We start from the raw sequence: 23,335 nt of genomic DNA on the forward strand, positions 1-23,335 counted from the left end.
CAGTGCCACCACTGTGCCAGGAGTGTAATGGGGGGGTCTTTATTCAGGACAAAGCCGTCTGTGGGCAGGGAACAAACTCGGGGACCTCAGCATGGCCTCGGGCGATGTCGGATCTCACCTTGCGCCGCCAGATCCCCCCACACGTCACCAGCCCCTGGCTTAGGCATCGCAGTGCCTCAGCCTGGCATCCCTGCCTTAGGCTTTCACCACGGATTTGGAGAAGAACAAGGTGAACACAATGTCCGTGAGGGCCGAGGGCAGGTAGCTGAGGGGGATGTAGAGCAGCTTGGCGTCCCAGCCGGCGGAGTAGCGGGCGCGGGGGTGGAGGCTGGTCAGTGCGTGCTCCATGCAGTCCGTGACCAGAGACAGGTCGCAGTTGTAGCTCTTCTGCATTATCTTCAGTGATGCCACAACTGCAGAGGCAGAAAATGCCACTGAGACCCCGAAGCCAAGCAGCTTGGTGGGGTGTTGGGCTGGTGGGACCCCCGTGGGACCCCCCTCGTGTCAGGAGAGAAACGGCATCACTCAGCCTTTGGGAGAGGTACTTACGCTGTTTCAAGTAACTCTCCCCATAACTTGTTTTGATTTCCTCTGGAAGCTTCTCCCAGGTAGAAAGAAAATTTCTCTCCAGGTTCTCGACGTTGGTGATCATCGTGTTGAAGTAGCCTGGCTCGATCACACTGACCTTCACCCCGAAGTTGCGCATCTCAAGCCTGGAAGGGACCAAGTGCCATGGGACACGGGACCAGCACTGGAATGTGCCCATGGCTGCCTCTCCCATGAGATTTACAGCAGCCTCGTGCCAGAGGAGCAGAGCAAGACCATCCAGCTGGACCCCGTGCCTGAGCACGTGGTTGAGGCAGCATGTGAGCAAACATGTGCCACATCTGGATGGACTGGTCTGGGGACAAAGCGAAGGTCAGGACTGCAGGGCTCTGCCCAACCGATCCCGGATGGGGGCAGGATCTGATAGGGAGGCTCCGTGCCAGGACAGGTGCCGTTCACGCTTCAGCAGCAGCTACAAGCCATCGACCCGTGCTCGGCTGTGGTGCCGCGAGGATGGGGACTGAGAGCTGTGCCAGGCAAAGTCCAGAAAAACAAACTGGGAAATCAGGACGGTGCCACGCCAGACTCACCTGAGGCTGTCGGAGAAGGCCTCCACGCCGAACTTGGAGATGCAGTACCCGCCGCCGAAAAAGGAGACGCGGCCCATCACACTGGCCACGTTGACCACGCGGCCCCGCGCCCGCCGCACCAGCGGCAGGAGGCTCAGGGTCACCTCCACCAGCCCCACCAGGTTGACATCCAGCACCTTCATGAAGTCGTCCTTGCTCAGCCACTCGTTCGGGGCAGTGGGGATGGCGATGCCTGCGTTGTTCACCAGCCCCCAGAGCCCTGCAGAGGGGACGGGATGAGCTGGGGCCGCTCCACGGCCCCACGCCCAGACCCGGCTGTGCCAGCGCAGGCGAGAGGGGGCTGCTGGGGTGACAGTGGGGGTGACAGCGGGGCGTCTGCCCCAGCCTACCTCGGTCACCCACGCGCTCCCGCACCCAGGCGCTGGCGGCGGCGATGCTCTGGCTGGAGGTGACGTCCAGCAGGACGGTCTGGAGCCGCGGCGAGGTGGCCGCCCGCAGCCGCGCCGCCCCGGCCTCGGTCAGGCAGGCGGCCAGGACCCGCAGCCCGCGCCCGTCCAGCTGCCGCGCCAGCAGGTTCCCGAAGCCGCTGTCGCAGCCCGTGATCAGCACGTGCTTCTCCCGGAGCCCCGGCACCGTCTGCCGCTCCCGGTGCCAGCGCCGCAGCAGGAGCAGCCCCGCCAGCACCGCCGCCACGCACAGCCACATCCTCGGCACCGGCACCGGCACCGGGACTGGGAAAGGAACCGACCTTGGCCGTGCCCGCTCGCCGCTGTTAATGATTAATTAGCGGAGCCCCGGGGCAACCATCGCGGAAGGGCCGCGGGACCTCCCGATAGGAACGGGGGCGGCTCCGCCCCGTCCGTGTCCATCCTCCGGCCCGGGGCTCGTCCCGGTGCTGCCGCCTGGAGCTCGCCGTGCTGCGGGCTCTGCCCCGGGCTGTGTCCCGGTCCCGGGGCTCTGCTGCGGCCGCTGCTGCGGGGAATCGTTAACGGGAGCGGGGCAGCGCCCGGGGGCTCCCGCACCGCTGCGCTGCCGCCCCGGGAGCCCCCCGGGCGCCGGGACACCCCCGGACCCCGGGACACCCCCGGGACACCCGTCCTGGCCCCCAGCCGGAGCCGGCACATCCCCGGGACATCTCCGGGCCCGGGGTCACCCCGGTCGCCCCCGGGCTTCAGCGCGCCGCGATCGCCCCGGAGCATCCCCGGGACTCCTGCGGTGCCTTGTCCCGCCCCCGGCCCCGCGGCAGGACTACATCTCCCGGCGGCCCCCGGGCCCGGCCCCGCTCCGCTCCCGCCATGGCGCCGTTCGAGCCGGCGGCGCTGCCCGAGCTGCTCCCGGTCTTCTACCGGCGGCTCTTCCCGCACGGCCCCTACGGCCGCTGGCTCGGCTACGGCGGCGGTACCGGGCGGGGGGCACCGAGACGGGATGGGGGGCATCGATACTGGGTGGGGGGCATCGATACGGGATTGGGGGCATCGATACGGGGTGGGGGGTATCGATACTGGACGGGGGGTATCGATACTGGGTGGGGGGTATCGATACTGGACGGGGGGTATCGATAAGGGATGGGGGGCGTCGATATTGTGGTGAGGGCATTGTCACTCCCCCCGACCCTTCCATGCCCCCGCAGTGGTGAAGAACTACTTCCAGCTGCGGGAATTCTCCTTCACGCTGCGGGACGACGTGTACGTGCGGTTCCAGTCCTTCAGCAGCCCCCAGGAGCTGGAGCGGGAGCTGCAGAAGATCAACCCCTACAAGATCGACATCGGGGCCGTCTACTCCCACCGGGTGAGTGAGTCCCGGGCACCGTGCTCGGGGTCCGTGGGAGTCCCTGATTCACTGAGCCCGTCCCGTCCCTCCCGCAGCCCAACCAGCACAACACGGTGCGCCCGGGGGCCTTCCAGCCGCAGGAGAAGGAGCTGGTCTTCGACATCGACATGACGGACTACGACGACGTCCGGACGTGCTGCAGGTTCCCGGGGGGAATTCTGGGCCGGGAGGAGGATCTGGGGGTGTGGGGCAGCCGCCTGACCCACCACACTCTGCCCCCAGCTCGGCCGATATCTGCTCCAAGTGCTGGACGCTGATGACCATCGCCGTCCGCGTCATCGACCGCGCGCTCACGGGTGAGGGTCTGGGGGGCACCTGCAGACCCCTGTGCACGTCTGGGGGGCACACGTGGACGCCTCTGCACACGCAGCCCACGCTCTGCCCCACAGCAATGCCCAGACCTCGAAGAAGAGCCGGGGCAGAACTCTGGCGGGGCCGGGGGACATGCCGGTGCCCGGTGGGTTTGTGGCACCACCAGCGTTGGGTGGTCGCCACAGTCCATCCCGATGTGCCCCCAAACCCGTCTGTGCCCCCTGCAGAGGACCTGGGCATGAGGCATCGCCTGTGGGTGTACTCGGGCCGGAGGGGTGTCCACTGCTGGGTGTGTGATGATGCGGTGAGGAAATGGTCCCCAGCGCTGCGGGCGGCCACCGTGGAGTACCTGACCCTGGTGAAGGTGGGTGTGTGGGGGTCTGGGATGCCCTGACCCCGGTGAAGGTGGGTGTGTGGGGGTCTGGGATGCCCTGACCCTGGTGAAGGTGGGTGTGTGGGGGTCTGGGATGCCCTGACCCCGGTGAAGGTGGGTGTGTGGGGGTCTGGGATGCCCTGACCCTGGTGAAGGTGGGTGTGTGGGGGTCTGGGATGCCCTGACCCCGGTGAAGGTGGGTGTGTGGGGGTCTGGGATGCCCTGACCCCGGTGAAGGTGGGTGTGTGGGGGTCTGGGATGCCCTGACCCCGGTGAAGGTGGGCATATGGTGGTCTGGGCACCCCTGACCCTGGTGACGGTGGGTGCACAGGGGTCCAGGCACCCCTGCCTGCCCCCCCAGGCTGAGCACCCCTGTCCCCGCAGGGCAGAGCAGACACGGTGAAGAAGGTGAACCTCTCCTACCCCGTGCACCCCTTCATCAGGTGGGTGGGGACCCCCTTGCCCGGCCCCGCAGCCCCCGGCGGGCGCTGAGCCCGTCCCGCTCTCCGCAGGCGCTCGGTGGCCGTGGTGGAGAAGTACTTCGAGGAGTATGCGCTGGTGGGGCAGGACATCCTGGGCAGCCCCGAGAGCTGGGACAAGGTGCTGGCCCTGGTCCCGGAGGATATCCTTCCTGGTGCCGGGGCCGGAGGGAGGGTCGGTGGGGTCGGTGGGGTCCAGGCGGAGCGCGGGACGAGCCTTGACCGCCGGCACAGCACCGCGAGGCGCTGCAGGGCGAGTTCCCGCGCAGGAAGGACTCGGTGCAGCGCTGGGAGGTGCTGCGGGGCCGCATGGAGCGGACGCGGGGCCGCGGGGCCGCCCCGTGCTACGCGGACTGGGAGATCATGCTGCAGTTCTGCTTCCCCCGCCTCGACATCAACGTCAGCAAGGGCGTGGGGCACCTGCTCAAGAGCCCCTTCAGCGTCCACCCCAAAACGGGTGGGTGTGGGGCCGGACCCCGCGGGGGGACCCCCAGGGCGGTCCCCACAGTGACACCCCCCTCTCTCTCTCTCTAAGGCCGCATTTCGGTGCCGCTGGACCTGCAGACACTGGACCAGTTTGACCCGTTCGCTGTCCCCACCATCACGTGCGTGAGCGGGGCGGCAGCGCTGAGGGCGGGGTCCTGGTGGTGCCACAGCCCCAAAACCTCACCCTGGTTCTCCCACAGCTCCCTGTGCCACGAGCTGGACACGGCTGGCAGCGATGGGGAGCAGGAGGACGTCGGGGAGACGGAGCCGAAGCGCCGGGCGAGGGGTGAGGGGGGTCTGGGTGGGCGTGAGGGGGGTCAGGGCCGGGGCGAGGGGGGTCCCCAGCACCCCTGCTCACTCCCCCCAACCCTCCAGACTACAAGAGGACGAGCCTGGCTCCCTACGTGAGGGTCTTCGAGCAGTTCGTGGAGGGCATGGAGAGCGCCCGGCGGGGGGAGCGGCTGCGCCGGAGCGGTGGGTGCCGGGAGGGGGAGACCCCCTGGCTCTGAGAAACGGCTCTTTTTCTGGAAAAATTCCCGTTTCTCCTCTTGACAGACATTCAAGGAGACTTCTGAGGCCTTGCTGCCAGGGGTCCTGGATGAAGGGACGGCGAGGGAGCGACGGCCATTGTCACTTCTGTGCTTGTCATTGTCACCTCAGCTGCCCAGGGGGGTCCCGGTGCCTTGGAGCAGCCGAACTGCACCGCCTCCGTTCCTCACTCACAGCCCCTTACACTTTTTGTACTTTTTGTACCTTTTCTACACAAAAACCATTAAATGTTTCTGGTCACCCTTGTGCTGTGCCTGAGGTGGGCGGGGCTCTGTGTGTGGGGTCTGTGTGGGTTCTGTGTGGGGTCTGCATTTGGGGTCTATTTGGGGTCTGTGTCCCTCCCCGTGGGGAGGAGCTGAGGGGATATCCCTGCTCTGCAATGCGGGGTCTCTGCCCCCCAAAACCCAGCCTGTACCCCATGCCCTGACCCCCTACCCCTGCCCACTGCTGAGGTCAAGGCCCACATTCACAGCACCTCATCCCCCCACCCGGGGCGTTCCTCGCTTCCCTCCCACGGGGGTCCCGCCGCACCCCGGGGGGGGTCCCCACGTCCATAGTGGGGGCGACCCGAACAGAGCCCGGAACTCCGGAGCGCGGCCCTGGGGGCGGGCCGGGCCATGTTGCCGGGCGCTCCCCCCTGCCCCGGAAGTGCCGTGCTCCCGGAAGCCGCGCTCCCTTCACGGTCTCTTTCCGCCGCCATCTTGGGCCCCGCTCCCCGCACAGTGAGTCCCGCGCCGCCATCCGCCGCCATCCGCCGCCGCGGGGGCCGCGGCGCGCCCGGGAGGACCCGTTGGAGGCCGGCGATGCGGCCGCGGGCGCGCCGGGCAGGGCGGCGGGGGCGGTCCCGCGCACTGGGGGCGAGAGGGGGGGAGAAGGGGGCGGCCGAGGCCCGGGGTCGGGACGGAGCTCAGGCTCGGCCCGGGCCGTGCGGGGGAGTTGTCTCGGTAGATTGCCACAGTAGCGGGAGGCGCTCGGTGCTCCGGAGCGCGGGGATGCGGGGAGGGCGAGTTACCGGCGCCCGGTGGTCGCCCCGCCGGGCTGTCCCGGAGCCCCGGCGAGCCCGGGCCTGTCGCTTTGTGCCTCCCTCCCGCAGAAATGCCCGGCGAAGCCACAGAAACCGTCCCGGCCACGGAGCAGGAGCTGCCGCAGCCGCAGGCGGAGACAGGTGAGGCCGGGGGGCTCCAGGGCGGTTTTGGGGCTGAGGCCGGGAGAGGGTCACGGTTTTGGGGTCGATTCCCGGGATCCCCCCGCCCGGCGGGATCTGAGGGCGGGAGGGGGGAGCTGCAGCCCCCCGGTGAGGGCGGGGAGGGGGTCGCGGACCCGGTGGCGGGTGAGCGACACCAGCTCGAGTGTTGTCACCTCCGCCAGGGGGGTTTGGGGTCTCTGTTCCACGGCCCCTCCTCTTCCTCTGTGTCCCTTTGCTGCGGCCAAAACAAATCCGTGCCGGTTCCGCTTTGTTTCCCACCCCAGAACACGTGGGATATCCCACAGGGAGCGTGACCGGAGTGGAGCGGTGGGGTCTGCTCGATTGGATTTGGGGATCTCTCCCTGTTGGATTTGGGGATCTGCCTCATTGGATTTGGGGGCTCCCATTGGATTTGGGGCTCCCCATGGTTGGTGGCAGAGCCGAGTGACAGCTGTTGGCGTGACAGCTGTGCCAGGGATTCCCGGGGAGCTCCTGGTTCCTCGTAGCTGGAATTCCTGGCTGGGGCCCCCTCCCCGGATGGCTTTTCCGTCCCTCTCCACTGACAACTCACACCCTCCTCCTCCCAAAATTCCACTGCTGTCAAGTCTCTAACGGTGTCATGGGAGTCCTGAGGCAGCTCCTTGGATTTTGTCTGGTTCTGTGGAGGTTGGCTGGTCCCCTGGAAAACCCCTGGAGATGGGGCTGATCCAGGGGTTCAGCTCTTGGCAGGCTCTGCCGCTCAGGTGGTTTGAGCATCCCTTACAAATTCCGTGTCTTTTGGGAATCCTGCGGCTTGACTTTGTTGGAGAAGGGGCCAAGGAGAGGTGGGGCTGTGGGTGATGAGTGGGAATGGTGGTGTTTATCGGGAATGTCCTCAAACGGTGCCATCGGAGCTGGTGGAGGAGCAGGGATGAAGGACTGTTGGGAGGAGGCAGCTCTGCACAGTTCCACGATGGGCCCTTGGCAGGACTTGTTGCTCCTTCCTGAGGCAGCAGCGTGTTCCTTGGAGCAGGAATTGTCCTGGCACCGATGTCCAGCTCCAGGCTGGTCAGGACAGGTGGAGCTAAAATCGGGCATTAGAAACATCTTCTGGGACGCCATTCCTGGGGCAGGGAACGGGTTGTTGTTCCCCACGGAGAGCCCCACACACGTGTCCCGCTCCAGGTGGCAGCGAGACAGGGACACGAGTGTGACCCCGATCCCGGGGTGGGACGGGGACAGCGGGCAGGGCCACACAGAGCTGGGAGGGCCCTGCTGCTCCCAGGATCCACGGAACTGGGCTGGCTTTGGTTCTGCAGTTGTTGGGGATCCTCCCTGGCCCCGCTGCGCTCGCCGGACGTGCCGGGACGCGCTGCCGGAGGGCGGCACCGCGGCCGGGCCGGTTCTGCTCTCCCGACCGGCGGCAGGGCCGGTCACACTGGTCAGACCAGCACTGCCCTCTTCCCTGAGCAGCAGCCTTTGATTGGCACTGGGAATGGCAGGGCTCTCTCCAGGCTCTTCCCTGAGCAGTGCCCTTCGCTCGGAGTTGGGAATTGTGTTGGGATTGGCAGGGCTCTCTCCAGGCTCCCTCAGCACTGGTTCAGGGAGCTGGAAGCTGAGCACTCTCAGTCAGTGGGACGAGCCTTAATAAACTGTTGTTCTCCCCGTCCAGCTCCAGCTGCCCCCGTTCCTGCTCCCATCCCTGCTCCAGGTACTCGGGATGTCCTGTAACCGCTCATTAACCGTGTGCCGTTCCGGGGGTTGCAGTTCCATTAACCCTAACAGCTCCCAGGGGGCTCTGGGGGTCCCGGCCCCACCACCCCCTGCCTTGTGTCCCTGTCCCCTCAGGGCACCTGCCTGTGTCACCCAGGGCTGGAGGGAGGGGGCTCCCAGAGCGCTCCAGGAACAATTCCGCATGCCAGTGGGTTACATTTGACTTCCTTCCTCTCCTCAAGGGGGTCCTTGTCCCTCCCTGCTCCCACCAGCCTGGGGTGTGATCCCAGGCTCGGGAGCAGCCCTGGGGGTCCCACCAGACCTCCATGGAGGTTGTGGCAACTCCTTTGGTAGAGAAGAGCTGGCAGTAGAGTCAGGTCCCTGCACCCCCAGCCCGATGGGGCTTCCTGGTGGTTCAGCTGGTGCCTCCTGCCATTCCAGGGCTCCCGGGAAAATCAGTGCTGGTTTCTGGAAGGGATGACCCCGTGTGGACCCCGGCAGGCTGGGCAGTGTCTGCTGCTCTAGAGGCTGGGTGCCAAGGCCGGGAGGAAGGCCAGGGCAGGCTCCCTGTCCCCTCCCTCCCTCCCTCCCTCCCTCCTCTCATGGCTCACTCTGTTTCTCTCCTTTAGCTGTTCTTCATGCTGCTCATTCCCCACCTCTGACTCCATCTCCATCTGCCCAGGCTCTCCCAGCGCAGCCACCCAGCGCTGCTGCCACGGCTCTGCCGGGCCCCCCAGCCCCCACCTCCCCCGCCGTGGTCCCGGCCGTGGCCACCCCCGTGTTCTCTGTGCCTCCCCAGCCCCCTGCCCCAGCTTTGCCGGGCCCAGTCACCACTTCCCCTCCTCTGGCTCCGCCGTCCCCTGTGGGTTTTGCAGCCCCGGGATCTCCAGGGCCTGCCCCAGTTAGCCCAGGATCTCCAGGACTCCAGGCTCCGGTGTCCCCTGCTCTGGCTGCTGCTCCTGCTGCTCTCAGCTCTCCTGTGAAAGCTGCTCCTGCTGCTGTCCCTCTGAGCCCAGCAGGAGCTGCAGCCCCAGCCCCTCTCCCTACTCCTGGAGCAGCCCCAGTCCCCCTCCTGCCTCCCCCTTCCCAACCCCTTGTGGCATCTCCCCCACCAAAAGTGTCCCCCACTTTCCTGCCTGCTCCCACCGTGGCAGTGAGTCCCCAGAGCCCGGGCTCGCCCCCCGTTCCTGCAGCCCCTCTCAGCCCTGCCGTGTCCCCGGCAGTCCCGGTGTCTCCTGGCAGTCCTGCCTCCACCCCTCTGGCTTCTGTTCCAGCCTCTCCTCAAGCCCCAGCTCTGACTCAGTGCCCGGCCCTGGTTGGTGCCATCTCTCCACCCGTCTTCCTGGCTGCCCCCAAGGCCCCCTTGTCACCCCCCATCCCTCTGCTGCCAGCTGGGATGTCCCCTGGGTGTCCTGCTGTCCCAGCCCCTGGTGCTCCAGTCTCTCCACTGGTCCCAGTTGGTCCATCTGCTGCCAGGGCCTGTCCCGTGGGCCCTGCCCCAGTGGCCCCAGCTGTGGGGCACCTGGTCCCTCCCTCGGTGGCCAGGACCCCTCCTGGGAGCCCGGACCCTCAGGCAGCGCCTGTGGCAGCTCCTGTGGCTCCTGCCCTGGCCACACCTGCTCTGGGAGCTGCTGTGTCTCCCCCAGGGCCACCAGCTCCGAGTCCCCTGTTGCCACCAGCAGCTCCTGTGCCCGCTGTCCCCCCTGCCAGCTCCCTGCCTGTCCCACCAGCCATGGCAGCTCCAGCCACCTCTCCTGCAGCCAAACCAGCTCCTACGAGCCCAGTCACTGTCCCAGCTGCCCCCTCTGTCCCTGTCCCACCAGCCATGGCAGCTCCAGCCACCTCTCCTGCAGCCAAACCAGCTCCTACGAGCCCGTCTGCTGCCCCTTCTGTCCCTGTCACACCAGCTGTGGCAGCTCTACCAGCTCCAGCTGCCCCTCCTGCAGCCAAAGAGGCTCCCAAGAGCCCTGTTGCTGCCCCTGCTGTCACCCCAACTCCTGCCACACCAGCTCCAGCCACCCCACCTGCAGCCAAAACTGCTCCCAAGAGCCCTGGTGCTGCTGCCCCAGCTCCTGCCACCCCACCTCCCGCAGCTCCACCAGCTCCAGCTGCCCCCACTGCAGCCAAAGCACCCCCAAAGAGCCCTGTCGAGGCCACCCCACCTCCAGCTGCCCCTGCTGAGGCCAAGGCACCCCCAAAGAGCCCTGTCAAAGCCACCCCAGCTCCAGCTGCCTCCCCAGCAGCCAAAAAGTCTCCCAAGGGCAGCCCTGCCACTGCCCCCTCTGCTCCTGCGGCTCCAGTGCCGGCGGCTCCGGCAGCTCCAGCTGCCCCTGCTGAGGCCAAGGCACCCCCAAAGAGCCCTGCCAAAGCCACCCCACCTCCAGCTGCCCCTTCTGAGGCCAAGGCACCCCCAAAGAGCCCTGTCGAGGCCACCCCACCTCCAGCTGCTCCTGCTGAGGCCAAGGCACCCCCAAAGAGCCCTGTCGAGGCCACCCCACCTCCAGCTGCTCCTGCTGAGGCCAAAGGTTCCCCAAAGAGCCCTGTCAAAGCCACCCCACCTCCAGCTGCCCCTGCTGAGGCCAAGGCACCCCCAAAGAGCCCTGCCAAAGCCACCCCACCTCCAGCTGCCCCTGCTGAGGCCAAGGCACCCCCAAAGAGCCCTGTCAAAGCCACCCCACCTCCAGCTGCCCCTTCTGAGGCCAAGGCACCCCCAAAGAGCCCTGCCAAAGCCACCCCACCTCCAGCTGCTCCTTCTGAGGCCAAGGCACCCCCAAAGAGCCCTGTCAAAGCCACCCCACCTCCAGCTGCCCCTGCTGAGGCCAAAGGTTCCCCAAAGAGCCCTGTCAAAGCCACCCCACCTCCAGCTGCTCCTGCTGAGGCCAAGGCACCCCCAAAGAGCCCTGTCAAAGCCACCCCACCTCCAGCTGCCCCTGCTGAGGCCAAAGGTTCCCCAAAGAGCCCTGTCAAAGCCACCCCTGCTCCAACTGCTCCCCCAGCAGCCAAAGCACCCCTAAAAAGTCCTGTCGAGGCCGCCCCAGCTGTGGCCAAGGCACCCCCCAAGAGCCCTGTTAAAGCCGCCCCCCCGGCAGTCCCGGCACCCGCCCCTCCAGCTCCAGGTGTTCCCGGTGCCCCCCCAAAGCCCCCTGCCCCCCAGAAAGCAGACAGCAGCCATCCTGGCTCTGCCCCGGCAGGGAACCGCCCCCCGCCCACCCCTTCTGCTCCCCCCACAAAGAAGCAGCAGCCCCCCCCCAACAAGGTGGCCAAGGCGGCCCCTTGCCCACCCCAAGCCAAGCCCCCCTCGAAGGCCCCGCCCGGCGCTGACGACGAGGACCTGCCGCCTCTGCTCCCCCCCGAGCCGCCCGTGCTGCTGGACCTCTCCCCCCCCGCGGGGGTCCCGGCCCCCCCGGCGCCGCAGCCGCCGCTCAAGAATGACAAGGGTATTTGCGGTTTGCCGTGTGCATGGAGTGTCACTGGCTGCCCACGGGATACTAACCCCGAGCAGGGCCCCGGGCACGGAGCGAGCCACGGGGAGGGGCAGGGCTCGGCACGGCCCCGGGGTCACTAACGCGTGTCCTCGGCACGGAGCACGGTGTGGCTTGTGGCACGGGCACTGCGAGCGGAGCTGCTGCACACGGGGCTCGGGCGGAGCCGCCCCGGGCCCGTCCTCGCCGCGTGTGGGGTCCCCGTGGGGTCCCCGTGTCCGTCCGGCAGCGCCGGTGCTGTCCCTGCGCTCTGCCTGAAGTGTTGGCAACCCCGGGCACACCCCGGCACCTGCAGAGGGCTTTGCCAGGGCTTCTGTGTGCCGTGGGCACAGAGGCTTTTTCCAGAGCGGGAAACGGGACTGGATCCAGGTAATGGCTGCATGGGAGCATCCCGGCCACCTCCGAGGCCGGGGACACCCGGCTCTGCTTCGGTCACTCGCGTGGTTGGACACGGCTGTGCCAGGGGTCGCAAGTGATGGTGGTGGCACTGCAGATGGTGGCCCTCTGGGCACCCGGAGGGGGCATCAGGGTAATCCCAAATGATCCCTGTAGTGAAGCCATGGATGTGCAGCAGCCCCGAGGGCTCGGTGAGTGGGGCCTCAGTGCTGTGTGTCAAGGGTGCCTGTCACACTGGGCTGCTGCCACCCCAGGAGTGCCACCCACACTCCTCCTGGTGCCTCAGGCTGGAACTTCCTCGGGGGCTTGGCATTCCAGACCCTCCAGGCATCCATGGGGCTCCCGCCATGGTGAGAGCCTGGGGGCAGGCTCTTGTGCCACCCTGCTGATGGTGTTTGGGGTGCCGAGACGGCTCCTGACGGCATTTGGGGCGCACCACTTAACTGGGCTGACTGGTGACTGCACTGGGAACCAGCAGCAAAGGCTGCACCAAAGCAGCTGCAGCCCCTGGACCTGCCTGAGGTGGGAAGAGTGAGGTGTGTGTGTGTTCCTGCAGGGTCTGGAACAGAGTCCGACAGCGACGAATCTGTACCAGAGCTCGAAGAGCAAGACTCCACACAGGCCACGACACAGCAGGCGCAGGTAGGGCGGGTGGCACGTGCCATCCGTGGTGGATCAGGATCCCCGTGGGTGCCTTCCTGTGTCACCTCGGGGTTGTCACGGCTCCCTGTTGTCCCCCCTGCAGCTCGCGGCAGCAGCCGAGATAGATGAAGAACCCGTCAGCAAAGCAAAACAGAGCCGGAGCGAGAAGAAAGCTCGGAAGGTGAGGTGGGGGTGGGCCTGACCTGTCCCTGCTGGGCAGCCCCAGGGCTTGAGGTTGTGCTGGGCACCTCACCAGTCCTGGGACAGGAGCATTCACTCCGGCTGACACCCGGGAATGCTGCTCACTAAGGGCACATTTCCGTGTGTATCCACACAGCGAGCGTTGGACCCGGGCTCTGGAGAGAGAAGTGGGCACATCCGGGCATCTGGAGCTCCTCCTTCCCTCGCTGACCTTCCCCTGGTGTTTTTCAGGCAATGTCCAAACTGGGCCTTCGCCAGGTGACGGGAGTCACCAGGGTCACCATCCGGAAATCCAAGAACATCCTGTTTGTCATCACAAAGCCAGACGTGTACAAGAGCCCGGCGTCAGACACCTACATTGTCTTTGGCGAGGCCAAGGTGAGCCCACCCTGGTAGCACCTGGGGGCCAGCAGGCTCCGTGTTGTCATGTGTGCACTGTGTGGCTCCCACCGTGAGTCCCTGGGGACTGTGCCGAGGGCTGGTTTCCCGGCTGGGCCGTGTGGCAGAGCCGTGGGATGTGCTGGCACCACCCAGGACTGGCCTCAGCTCCACTCCTTCCCTCCTGCAGATCGAAGACCTGTCCCAGCAGGCCCAGCTGGCAGCTGCCGAAAAGTTCAAAGTGCAAGGAGAACCTGTTTCAAACATCCAGGAAAACACACAGACCCCCACCGTGCAGGAGGAGAGCGAGGAAGAGGAGGTAACACCTTCCCCAGCCTGTCTGGGTGGGTCTGCTTTGGGATAATCCGGGGATTCCTTTCCTTCACCCGTGTCTTTGCCGTGGTGGCAAAGGGAGGGTGTGGAGTCCTCCCCCGGGGGGTCTGTGCAGCGCAGGTCTGGCCTCCAGCTCCCATCCCTGTGGGTGGAGCAGGAGCCTCCCCAGTCCAGGCGGTCTCAGGCTGTGCCAGGCCCGGAGCTAGCGCCGATCCCGGGCTCTGTGTGTCCTGCAGGTTGACGAGACGGGTGTGGAGGTGAAAGACATCGAGCTGGTGATGTCGCAGGCGAACGTGTCGCGGGCGAAGGCCGTGCGAGCCCTCAAGAACAACAGCAACGACATCGTAAACGCGATAATGGTGAGTGGTTTGGGGCGTCCTGGGGGCTCTGGGGGGGCTCCTGCTGGCTCCTGACCCCCCTTCTCCCCGCAGGAGCTGACGATGTAGCCGCCGGAGGGAGGAGCCTTTTTTGGTGTTTCAGAGAAGACTAAAATACAGCTAAATTTAAAATTTGTACTATTTCTATCGGTTAATAAAAGTTGTGGCTTATTGTTGGTGAAACACTCGCTGCTCCGTGGTGGTGGGTTGCTGCCCTCCCTTTCCTGGGAGCCCTGGCCCCAGGGTGGAGGCTTCCTCCCGGGAAGATCCCGGCCCTGATACCCCGTCCTGACACCACCTGCCTGTTCCCTCATTTCCTTCCTGCCCCAAAGGACGGCTGGACACGAGCCCGGGGCAGTGGCGTGCCGGGCTCAGTCACTGCAGGGTCTCACCTCCTTCATCCTCCCGGGGTTCCCTTCAAGGGGGGGCTTCTCCTCGCTCCCCTGCAGTGTGTGACGGATGGATGGGGGTGTCGTGGAAGAGGGAAAGGCTGTGGATGTGTCTGCCTGGATGCCACTAAAGCCTTTGATACTGTCTGCCAGAGCATCTTCCTGGAAAAGCTGCAGCCCAGGACTGGGACACTCCTTGGGGTTAAAACCCACCCGGAGAGGGGTGGGGACACGTTCCATGGGGCCATGTCAGGGTCACCTTCACCCATGATCTCAACACGGGGATCAGTGGCACCTCAGTTCACAGACACGGAGTTGGGTGGGATGTGGGTGTGCTGGAGGGCAGGAAGGCTCTGCAGAGGGATCGGGACAGGCTGGATCCAAGGGCTGAGGCCAACGGGGGGAGGGTTAACAAGGCCAAGTGCTGAGTGCTGCCCTTGGGTCACACCATCCCCATGGAGCGCTTCAGCCTGGGGGAAGCAGCTGGAGAGCTGGGAAAGGCCCTGGGTGTGCCAGTGACAGTGGCCGGACATGAGCCCAGGTGGTCAAGGAGGCCAGCGGCCCCTGGGCTGTGCCAGCCACGGTGTGGGCACAGGCCCAGGGCAGGGACTGTCCCCCTGTGCTGGCACTGCTGAGGCTCCTCCAGGGCTGTGCCCAGTTCTGGGCAAGAGAGACACTGAGGGGCTGGAGCGTGTCCAGAGCTGGGGACGGAGCTGGGGAAGGGGCTGGAGAACTGAGGGAGCTGGGGGGGCTCAGCCTGGAGAGGAGGAGGCTCAGGGGGCTCTCACTCTCGCTCTCACAGCCCCCTGAGAGGCGGCGGGAGCGGGGAGGGTTCGGGCTCTGAACGAGGCCCAGGCCGCGTCCATTGGGGGGTCCCGCCCCCCCCCCCCCCCGGTCCCTCCGGCCGCACTGCGCACGCGCGGCCAGAAGCTGCTGGAAGGCGCGGAAGGGCGGGGGGGGGGCCGGCGCATGCGCGGCGCGGGCGCGGCGGCGCGAGGAGGCGGCGGCGGCGCGCGCGGGGATTTTGCTGCGTCACCACGGGCCGAGCGCGCGCGGGGCATTGTGGGAGCGAGGCCGCGCCGAGCCCCGAGCCCGCCCGGAGCCCCCGGAGCCGCCGCCGGAGCCCCCCCGGAGCGCCCCCGGAGCGACCCCCGCCCCGGAGCGACCCCCGGCACCGCCCGCGCGCCCGCAGCGCCGCCCGCAGCACCGCCCGCAGGAGCGCCCGCCGCAGCCGCCGCCAGCCGCCATGTGAGGCCCGGGGGGAGTGGGAGCGGCGCGGGCAAGGCCCCGCCGGGCCGCGGGCGCGGCGATGGGAGCCACCGCCGAGCGCGGGGCTCCGCGCCGCGCGCTGACCTTGGGGCGGCCCCGGCGGGTTCCGTCCCGGTTGGTTTTGCCCCCGGTTGGTTTTGCCCCCGGTTTAACCGCGCTGGGTCCGGCCCCGGTTACCGGGCGAGGGCGGAGCGCCCGCGGTGGGTTTACCGGCGCGGCCCCGGAGTACCGCGGTGCGGGCGGGATGTCCCGCCCCCGCTCGGGGCTGCGCGGAATGAATGGGGCGGCGGGGGGTGTCGGGGGTCGTTGCGCGTTGCCCGGTGGGTTCGGTGGCCACCGGGCACCCGCCGGTCGGTAGCGGCTGAAACGGCGGAAAACTCCCGGTAAGTAGCGCGTGGAGCCGCCCGGAGCGCGCAGACGGGCGAATCTTGTTTACAAACTTCCACTTTTCCACTTAAAACCCATCGCTGGGTTTTGCCCCGTCCCTGGAATGTCCAAGGCCGGGCTGGACGGCGCTCGGAGCAGCCCGGGCTGCTGGAAGGTGTCCCTGCCCATGGCAGGGGTGCAACGGGAGGAGTTTTAAGGTCCCTTCCAACCCAGACCGTTCCACGATTCCGTGAAAGGCCGAGGAATAGCGAGAAGGCCCCTCAGGAGCGGGTGGAAGTGCGGGAACCCGGCGCGGAATCCCCCCGGTGCTGCCCGTGCCCGGCGCGGGTGAGGCGCTGGATCCTCTCCACGTGCATCCCGGGCGGGATCCCGCGCTCCCGGGGAGCCCGAATTAACTGCCTTCCTCGGGGCCCTCCTGGGGCCGCTTCAGCGACCCGAAAGCGGCGTGAGCTGCTCGTGGCAGAGCTCTGGCTCGGTGTGAGTGTTCCCTCAGAACGCGCGGGGAAGACGAGATGGAGTTTCCTTTTCAGAAGGAAATGTGGCCGTGGAAGGGAAGGGCTGCGCTGCTCCCGGAGCTGCCGTTCCCACACCTCCAGCGGCAGGACAAGGGGGAATGGCTTCAGACTGCCAGAGGGCAGGGGTAGGTGGGATACCGGGAAGAAATTCCTCCCTGTCCAGGTGCTGAAGCGCTGGAATGGATTTCCCAGAGGCTGCCCCATCCCTGGAAGTGTCCAAGGCCAGGTTGGACGGGGCTTGGAGCAACCTGGGCTAGTGGAAGGTGTCCCTGCCCGTGGCAGGGGGTGGAATGGGATGAGGGTTATGGTCCCTTCCAGCCCAGGCCATTCCGTGGTTCTGTGACCTCCACGTGTCTGGCTGGAATGTCTGGAGGTTGTAGCACTTGCTGAGGTTTTATTTTGTCAGGAATTTGGTCTGAGGACAGAGTTACCCCTCAGGGACTGGTGGCTTTTGGTCCCTTGTCCCCAGTCAGGCGTTTTACTTGTGTTCTGAAACCCCAGACTGGAGCTGCTTCATCCTAACGTGACTGAAAGCGAGAGGGACGTGATAAAGTTGGACTTTTTTTGTTTAATTTCTGTAAAGTTCATCATCCTGAAACTGCAGCGCTGCTCCCTCTGCATGGAGCTGTCTAAAATCTAAAATGAGGCTTTTTTTAGTTAAAAAAGCACCTTCCCGGGGTTGATAAGTGGAAAGAAAACTAATTTAGTAAAACAGGTTTTATTGCTTTCTGGGGGGTAAATCCTGTTGGGAATCTGACTCCTGCAGTGTCCTCGGGCTGTGGGAGCTCCCAGGATGCTCCCAGGAAACAAAGGCAGGGTTCCATAGGCACAGGATCCAAGGAGCACGAGGACAGGTTTGGAAAGTCCCTGAATCGCCGCGAACAGTGAGATGTGAGATTCCACTCGTGAGTTCAGCGGGTCAGAAGCTGCTGCTGTGCCAGAGACAGGGATATCCAGGGATATCCAGGGATATCCAGGGATATCCAGGCTGGAAGCACAGCCCCCAGGAGCCACCGTGGATCGGGCAGAGCCATGAGGGCTCTGGGGTGAAGCTGAGCCTCCACGTTGCCGATCAGTGCTGCTGGGAAGCTTCTAGAACCTGTTCCACCGTGCTGGAATCACAATTGTCATCGGAATGTGGCGACTGGAAGAGCCAGAGGAGCTTGGGAAGTCCCCAAAACGCGGGTGGATGGGACAGAGGAAACCCTCTGGAGTGGGACACAGTGCCTTGTTCCCCGGGAACCACACGGGAGGGAGCCCGTTGGAGTTACCTCCTCCTTCCCAACGAGCTCGGTCCCGGGGCTGAGGGATAACCAGAGCCCCTTGGCAGGAGGCCGAGGCTCCGTGGGGACAGAACTCTGTGCAACAGGTGATCCTGCTCCCGAGTCCTGGCGTCCGTGAGAGGAGGAGATGGTTCCGTGGGGGTGTGGGAACAGCTCCGGAGCGCTGGGAGCACGTGCAGGGCTGCTGGGTGTGGGTTGTCTCCTGGGAATCTCCGTGTGGGCAGAACGAGCCGCGGCTTCCGCCTCGGCCCAGCTCTGGGCGGCAGCTCCGGCGCGTCCTGCGCTGCTGGTTGGGACGGGGAGCTCTGACTGGAGCTCCCGGGGAGGTTTTCCCTCCTCCCTTTGGGAGGGCGAGATTGGAAAAGCAGATAAAAGAAGGAGAGGCAGCTCCAGCAGGGCCGGAGTGGCAGTTCAGGGTGCGGAATTCCTGGGGAAGCGGCACAGGCTTGGGGGCAGAAACGGGAATTATGGTCGAGTCAAATTTATTTGGGATCTCGTTCCTCTCCAGCTCGGATGTGTGTGTGTTTGCCTTGAGCTGAGCGAGATTTTTGGACGTGCTGTGAGTTTTATGCCCCAAACCCCACTGTGGGCGGAGATGCCGAGGTCACGGCCGAGAGCCGGGCTGTGTGTGGCTCCCTGGGAAGGCTGGAGATGTCTCCATTGACATTGAGAACTGGGAAGTGTTAACACTATTCAGCCCCTGCGTCATCCGGGCAGGGACACTGAGATTTCTGTTGGATAACGGGGCTGGAGTGACGTCCCCCGGTGTCCCACGCTGGGGGTTTTGTCTCCCCACGCAGAGGGAACAGAGTGGGGCGTTTCTCCTCCTCTTTTCCTCTGAGAGTCTTTCATTCCCTGTTAGAAGAGGATACTCGTGCCCAAGAAGGAATTAAAAATACCACAGTAAGAAAACTCCTGCTGTGCTGCTGCACTTTACCTGAGTAAGGTGATAATTAACATTCCCTGAAGTGCAGCTGCAAGGGGAAGCGTCAGGTTTTCTCTCCTGGAACAGCATTTTGCTGAAACTCGAGGTTGAATTCAGAATGCACTTGTTTTTGTGTTCTTGGAAGTTAAATCCTTGGATACTGGCCTCTGACCAGGTGTTCTTGTACCTACCAGAGTGTTGGGGCTGCCAGAGGCATCGTGGCAGTTCCGCTGCTGTCCCAGCCTTTCCCTGAGCTGGCACCGGTGTATCCAAGTCCCCGTGGCACTGGGGGAGCTCAGAGCTGGCTGGTTTGGGGGTCAGCTGGGGCTGGGCTGGGCCCTGCTGTGGTTCATCCTGAGGACATGTGGACGGGAGCAGGTAGGAACGTTTAGGGAACGTGCAGGCCCTCGGTGAGTCACCTCACAAAACGTGTCACAGCCAAGAATTAATCAATTGATGATCAGGTGAGTCAAAACCTGACCTGACAGTTTAGCAAAGGTCACCTTAATAAATGGTCTGAAAAGTTAATAATTGTGCTTATAGAGCAGCACTGAGCCCAAAGGGATGAGTTCTAAGATCCCTCCCAACCCATTCCATGATTCTGTGATCTCAGGAAGACAGAGGAGTGTGAGAAACACCCGTGGCCCCTGTGCCTTAGCAACAGCCCTGCTGGGAGGCTGTTTGGTTCCCCTGGAATGCAGGCGTTCCCTGGGCTTGGCCACAGTTGCCAGGGAATAACTGGAGGGGGGAGGGAGGAGGGAGGAGGGTGTCCAGGCCCTGCTGGGTCTCTTTCCCAGTCCACTGAGCACGGCCAGAGCGTTGCAGGTGAGTCCTCAGCGTGGAACTGCAAACATCACAGTTGCCCTGGACATGCTGTTACTTATTATGGTGGTTTTGGAAAGAGAGGAGAATTCCAAAGTGTGTAGAGTTCCAGTCTGAGTATGCAGGAGGATCTAGGAAGAGTTTGGAGCAAGGATTCTCCAGCTCTCGTACCTGTGCTGACACCAGCTGGGTCTTCATCATAGTAAATCTATTTTTCAGCAGTGTCAGTGCCCCAAAAGGTTTTCTCAGTGGTTTTGCTTGGGCTTGGTTTTAACTCTTAGGGTGACAAAAACCACCCTGAAATCTGCCCAGGCAGCTGTGGGAGGTGGTGGAGCTTCTGCCTCATCTATACTAGCTCATCTTAAAGTTTATCACAATTTTGATCTGCTGAAACATTTATTTCAGTCTCTCAGATTCCAGTGGCTCCTCCCAGGAGCTCTTCGGGGGTGTTACACACTGAATGCATCATTTCTTTTATTCACATCTTTTTTTCATTCTTAAGCACCTTTAAAGATGAGTAATGAGCTCGAAATGCAGGTTTTGAACACAGGAGGGAAGGTTTTCAGTTGAATTTATTGCTGAAATGCCCAAACCTGCTGTGCCCACAGGCAGCCTGCCTCTGCCAAGTGGTACGACCGGAGGGACTACGTCTTTATCGAGTTCTGTGTCGAAGACAGCAAAGATGTTAATGTAAATTTTGAAAAGTCCAAACTCACGTTCAGGTGAGTAACTCGGGCACAGGGAGGTCCCTGAGGGCTGAGGAGAAGCAGATTTGTTCTACAACATGTTCTGGGCTAAACACCAACTTATTTTTCTCTTTGCAGTTGTCTTGGAGGAAGCGATAACTTTAAACATTTAAATGAAATCGACCTTTTTAATAATATCGATCCAAATGTGAGTACCCCGAGTCTCCTCTTGGGTGTTCTTAGTGCTGGAACCTGGTGAGTCACTGGAACAGGTTGTCCAGAGAAACTGTGGATGTTCCATCCCTGGAAGAGTTCAAGGATAGGTTGGATGGGACTTGGACCAACCTGGTCTAGTGGAAGGTGTTCTGCCCACGGCAGGAGGTGGAGTGGGATGATCTTTAACCCAAACCATTCTGGACTTCTGTGGTCCTAAAAAATACCATCTGTTCTTTAGGCTGCTCCTGGGATTTTGGGACAGAGTTCCTTAGCCTGTAAGAATATGCTTGAACTCAGATCTGTGCAAGTGTTTTTCAGGACAGAGTATTTTATCCTGAAGTGTTTTTCAGGATAAAGAATAAGTGGAGAGGTTAAGACAGATGAGGGATGTCAGCAGTTGGTGGTGAAGCTCATCCTGATGGTACTAATGGGTATTTGCTCTTTTTCAGGAATCAAAGCATAAAAGAACAGACAGATCCATCTTATGTTGTTTACGAAAAGGAGAGTCTGGTCAGGCATGGCCAAGGTTAACAAAAGAGAGGGCAAAGGTGGGTTTGGGCACCTGCTGCCCCCCCTGGCTTTTAATTTGTGCATATTTGGGTCGTGTTTGAATTATGGAGCAGTTTTGGGTCACTTTTCCTGCTCCCGATCCGGCGGCAGCTCTCGTTAACCTGCCTGGTCTGGTGACAGCCGGGTACTTCCTCGTCCTTAAAAGATTCCTTGTCCTTAAGTAACTCCTTGTCTTGGTGCAGCTCAACTGGCTCAGCGTGGACTTCAACAACTGGAAAGACTGGGAAGATGATTCAGATGAAGACATGTCCAATTTCGATCGCTTTTCCGAGGTAGGGGGTGATGAATTCCTGCAGTTCGGGGTTTGCAGGGCCATTAATCCCAGTTTTTCTTGCATCCTTACCTTGTAATTCCTGCGTGGGGGCAGCTGTCCTGTCAAAGCAGCGGGGGGCTGTTGGTTTAGAACCATTTCAGGCTGGTTTTGGGAGGAGAATGGGGTTGGACTCACCCCGACTCGTGGCCGTTCTCTCTCTGAGCAGATGATGAACAACATGGGTGGAGACGACGACGTAGATTTGCCAGAAGTAGATGGGGCAGATGATGTGAGTATGTGGTTGGAGTAAACACGGGCAGGGCTGCTTAAGAAGTCTTGTGCTCCCTCTTGAGCACTGCAGAAGGCTTAAATAGCCCCAAACCTTGTTTGGACAGGTGATGTCACCTGGGGAAGTCGCCTCCCTCCCTCTCAGCAGCGCTGAGGGCAGTGGGGCACCATGCAGTTTGGAGTCTGTGTCTCTCTGCAGTGACTGGGGGTTGTCGTGGCTCTGTGGGCTCTGCAGAGGCCAAACTGAGCTCACTGAGTCCTGTGGAACCCGGAGTTCCTCAAAATCCCTGCTCTGCCTACAGGGGATCCAGCTTGCCGCTGGATTTGGGAGCAGCAGCTCGTTCCTGGGGGGTGGTGTTAGAGGAAAGGCCCTTTCAGGGCCATCTGTTCCACTTAATGTTGTTTCTTTTCCTTTGCAGGACTCACCAGACAGCGATGATGAAAGTAAGTTGTTGTTTTCCCCTCACACAGCTGCTGGATGCCTCGGGCAGGGCCGGCAGATGTTCCCCCCGTCCATCCCACTGAGTCCTGGCAGGAGATGAAGCCAGTGCTGGGAGACAGCCTAATCTGGGAAAGCCTCTCCACACAAGCCCCAAATACCACTTTGACCTTCTGAGGCAGCTGCAGTCCCAAGGAGGCTCCAGCTTCAGGAGCAGCACGTGCTCGGGGTGGCTCTGGCAAGGATCTCCCTTGGGGAGAGCCAGGAGGGAGGGCAGAGGCCCCAAACTGCTTCGTGCCCTCCTTGGTTGAGGGCCAGGTCATCTTGCTCGTGTCCCTTGTGACATAATGGGGCTCTGGTAGCTTTTAGAAAAACAAATAGCCAAAAAAAACCCATTACCCCACAATCCAGCCCTAAACCAATTCTCTTTTCTCTCTCTCTCTCTCTCTCTCTCTCTAGAAATGCCGGATCTGGAGTAAGGAAAACTGTCGTCTTCAGGGTTTTGGGGAAAGAACTTCATCACAACATTTCATAATTGAGATAAGAATTCCTGAGTTGATAGCCCTAAAGGGAGATCCTGCATCCTTTAACCCATTTTCAGTCCATTTTAAATGGCTTCACTGATGGTAGGTGTGTCCCATGGCACGGGGCGGTCTTAAGCCACGAGAGGCAATAACGTTATGCATGAACCGTTTTCCAGACTTCCAAAAAAAGACAAACAAACCCCCCAATTGAGGTGTAGGCAATCCGTACAGAACAGTTGCAATAAAGTTTACAGAGCCTCCTTGCCTCGTAGCAGATGTAATTACAATGGGAGAACCCCTGAATTTACACCAAATGGTTAAGCATTTTTCCCCCCCCTTCCTCCTCCACGGCCTGAAATTGTCTGTTTGTACCGGGAACAAAACTTGTTGTCATTGGCTCCCCAAATTCAGCAGGCGAGGCAACATCCCTCCGTGGCGTCTTCAGGTCTGTTCCACTAAAGTTCGTATTGAAAAGGAAAACCTAAAACTTCTCCTCGTTTGGTGTTGGGCCCCCCCGAGCCCCCGAGCGGTGCCGGTGGCCGGAGCCTGTCCCTGGTTCCGTGTGACCCCCCCCAGACCTCCCCCCTCCTCGCCCGGGGTGAGTGGCTGTACATTGTTTGCTTTGTCAATCTGTACATTTAGACCAAATCGTATTTGCACTGTGGGTTTGGCAGCGAGTGACAGACCGTGGGGCCTGCGACCGGGCTGAGAAACCTCAATTTATGTTCAGAGCAGCTGGGATTTTTTTAATGTCTGCATTCTTTCTAATAAACTGTTGAAGACTCCCTGGCTCTCCCTTCGGCCTGGGCCTTGTGCATTCCTCACTGCGGCAGGGGCAGGGGAGTCCTCCCTCCTGGGGGGACGGTGGGGTGGGACCCCCTCCTATGGGGGCATGGGGGTGGGCTCCTTTCCCGTGG

The 23,335-nt window shown here is 62.8% G+C and overlaps 5 protein-coding genes across 6 annotated transcripts; 4 read left to right on the forward strand and 1 right to left on the reverse strand.

Moving 5' to 3' along the window:
- Nucleotides 1-23: 23 nt before the first annotated feature.
- On the reverse strand, nucleotides 24-2,327 carry LOC113991249 (retinol dehydrogenase 16-like). Its single transcript, XM_027727382.2, has 4 exons — nucleotides 1,526-2,327; nucleotides 1,137-1,395; nucleotides 550-713; nucleotides 24-413 (listed from the first exon to the last, which is right to left on the reverse strand). Exons 1-4 carry the CDS (start codon nucleotides 1,839-1,841, stop codon nucleotides 196-198), a joined length of 957 nt encoding a protein of 318 aa, XP_027583183.2. The 5' UTR covers nucleotides 1,842-2,327; the 3' UTR covers nucleotides 24-195.
- PRIM1 (DNA primase subunit 1) lies at nucleotides 1,760-5,418 on the forward strand. Its single transcript, XM_039388395.1, has 12 exons — nucleotides 1,760-2,534; nucleotides 2,767-2,924; nucleotides 3,002-3,108; nucleotides 3,189-3,262; nucleotides 3,506-3,642; nucleotides 4,036-4,094; nucleotides 4,164-4,273; nucleotides 4,363-4,587; nucleotides 4,666-4,735; nucleotides 4,817-4,902; nucleotides 4,992-5,090; nucleotides 5,172-5,418. Exons 1-12 carry the CDS (start codon nucleotides 2,432-2,434, stop codon nucleotides 5,189-5,191), a joined length of 1,248 nt encoding a protein of 415 aa, XP_039244329.1. The 5' UTR covers nucleotides 1,760-2,431; the 3' UTR covers nucleotides 5,192-5,418.
- Nucleotides 5,419-5,848: 430 nt separating this feature from the next.
- LOC113991250 (nascent polypeptide-associated complex subunit alpha) lies at nucleotides 5,849-14,037 on the forward strand. Its single transcript, XM_027727383.2, has 8 exons — nucleotides 5,849-5,887; nucleotides 6,259-6,330; nucleotides 12,478-12,563; nucleotides 12,667-12,744; nucleotides 12,996-13,142; nucleotides 13,333-13,461; nucleotides 13,712-13,834; nucleotides 13,907-14,037. Exons 2-8 carry the CDS (start codon nucleotides 6,261-6,263, stop codon nucleotides 13,919-13,921), a joined length of 648 nt encoding a protein of 215 aa, XP_027583184.1. The 5' UTR covers nucleotides 5,849-5,887; nucleotides 6,259-6,260; the 3' UTR covers nucleotides 13,922-14,037.
- LOC120324661 (basic proline-rich protein-like) lies at nucleotides 9,113-12,471 on the forward strand. Of its 2 annotated transcripts, XM_039388399.1 has the most exons (2): nucleotides 9,113-10,381; nucleotides 10,562-12,471. In XM_039388399.1, the coding sequence occupies exons 1-2, from the start codon at nucleotides 9,440-9,442 to the stop codon at nucleotides 11,606-11,608; spliced, it is 1,989 nt and encodes a 662-aa protein (XP_039244333.1). In that variant the 5' UTR covers nucleotides 9,113-9,439; the 3' UTR covers nucleotides 11,609-12,471. The 2 variants fall into 2 exon arrangements, with proteins under 2 accessions (XP_039244333.1, XP_039244332.1); XM_039388398.1 differs by having other exon boundaries at nucleotides 9,113-12,471.
- A 3,356-nt stretch (nucleotides 14,038-17,393) lies between the features above and the next one.
- Nucleotides 17,394-23,214, forward strand: PTGES3 (prostaglandin E synthase 3). Its single transcript, XM_039388394.1, is given in 9 exon segments — nucleotides 17,394-17,917; nucleotides 17,919-17,997; nucleotides 20,055-20,164; nucleotides 20,267-20,336; nucleotides 20,794-20,892; nucleotides 21,097-21,186; nucleotides 21,394-21,456; nucleotides 21,875-21,899; nucleotides 22,354-23,214. Coding segments are annotated over 9 exon segments (651 nt in total). The 5' UTR covers nucleotides 17,394-17,822; the 3' UTR covers nucleotides 22,374-23,214.
- The last annotated feature ends 121 nt before the right edge of the window (nucleotides 23,215-23,335 follow it).

This window comes from Pipra filicauda, unplaced genomic scaffold (assembly GCF_003945595.2).
Source record: "Pipra filicauda isolate LSUMZ 115617 unplaced genomic scaffold, ASM394559v2 scaffold640_size194452_pilon, whole genome shotgun sequence".
In the NCBI taxonomy this organism is placed as follows: domain Eukaryota; kingdom Metazoa; phylum Chordata; class Aves; order Passeriformes; family Pipridae; genus Pipra; species Pipra filicauda.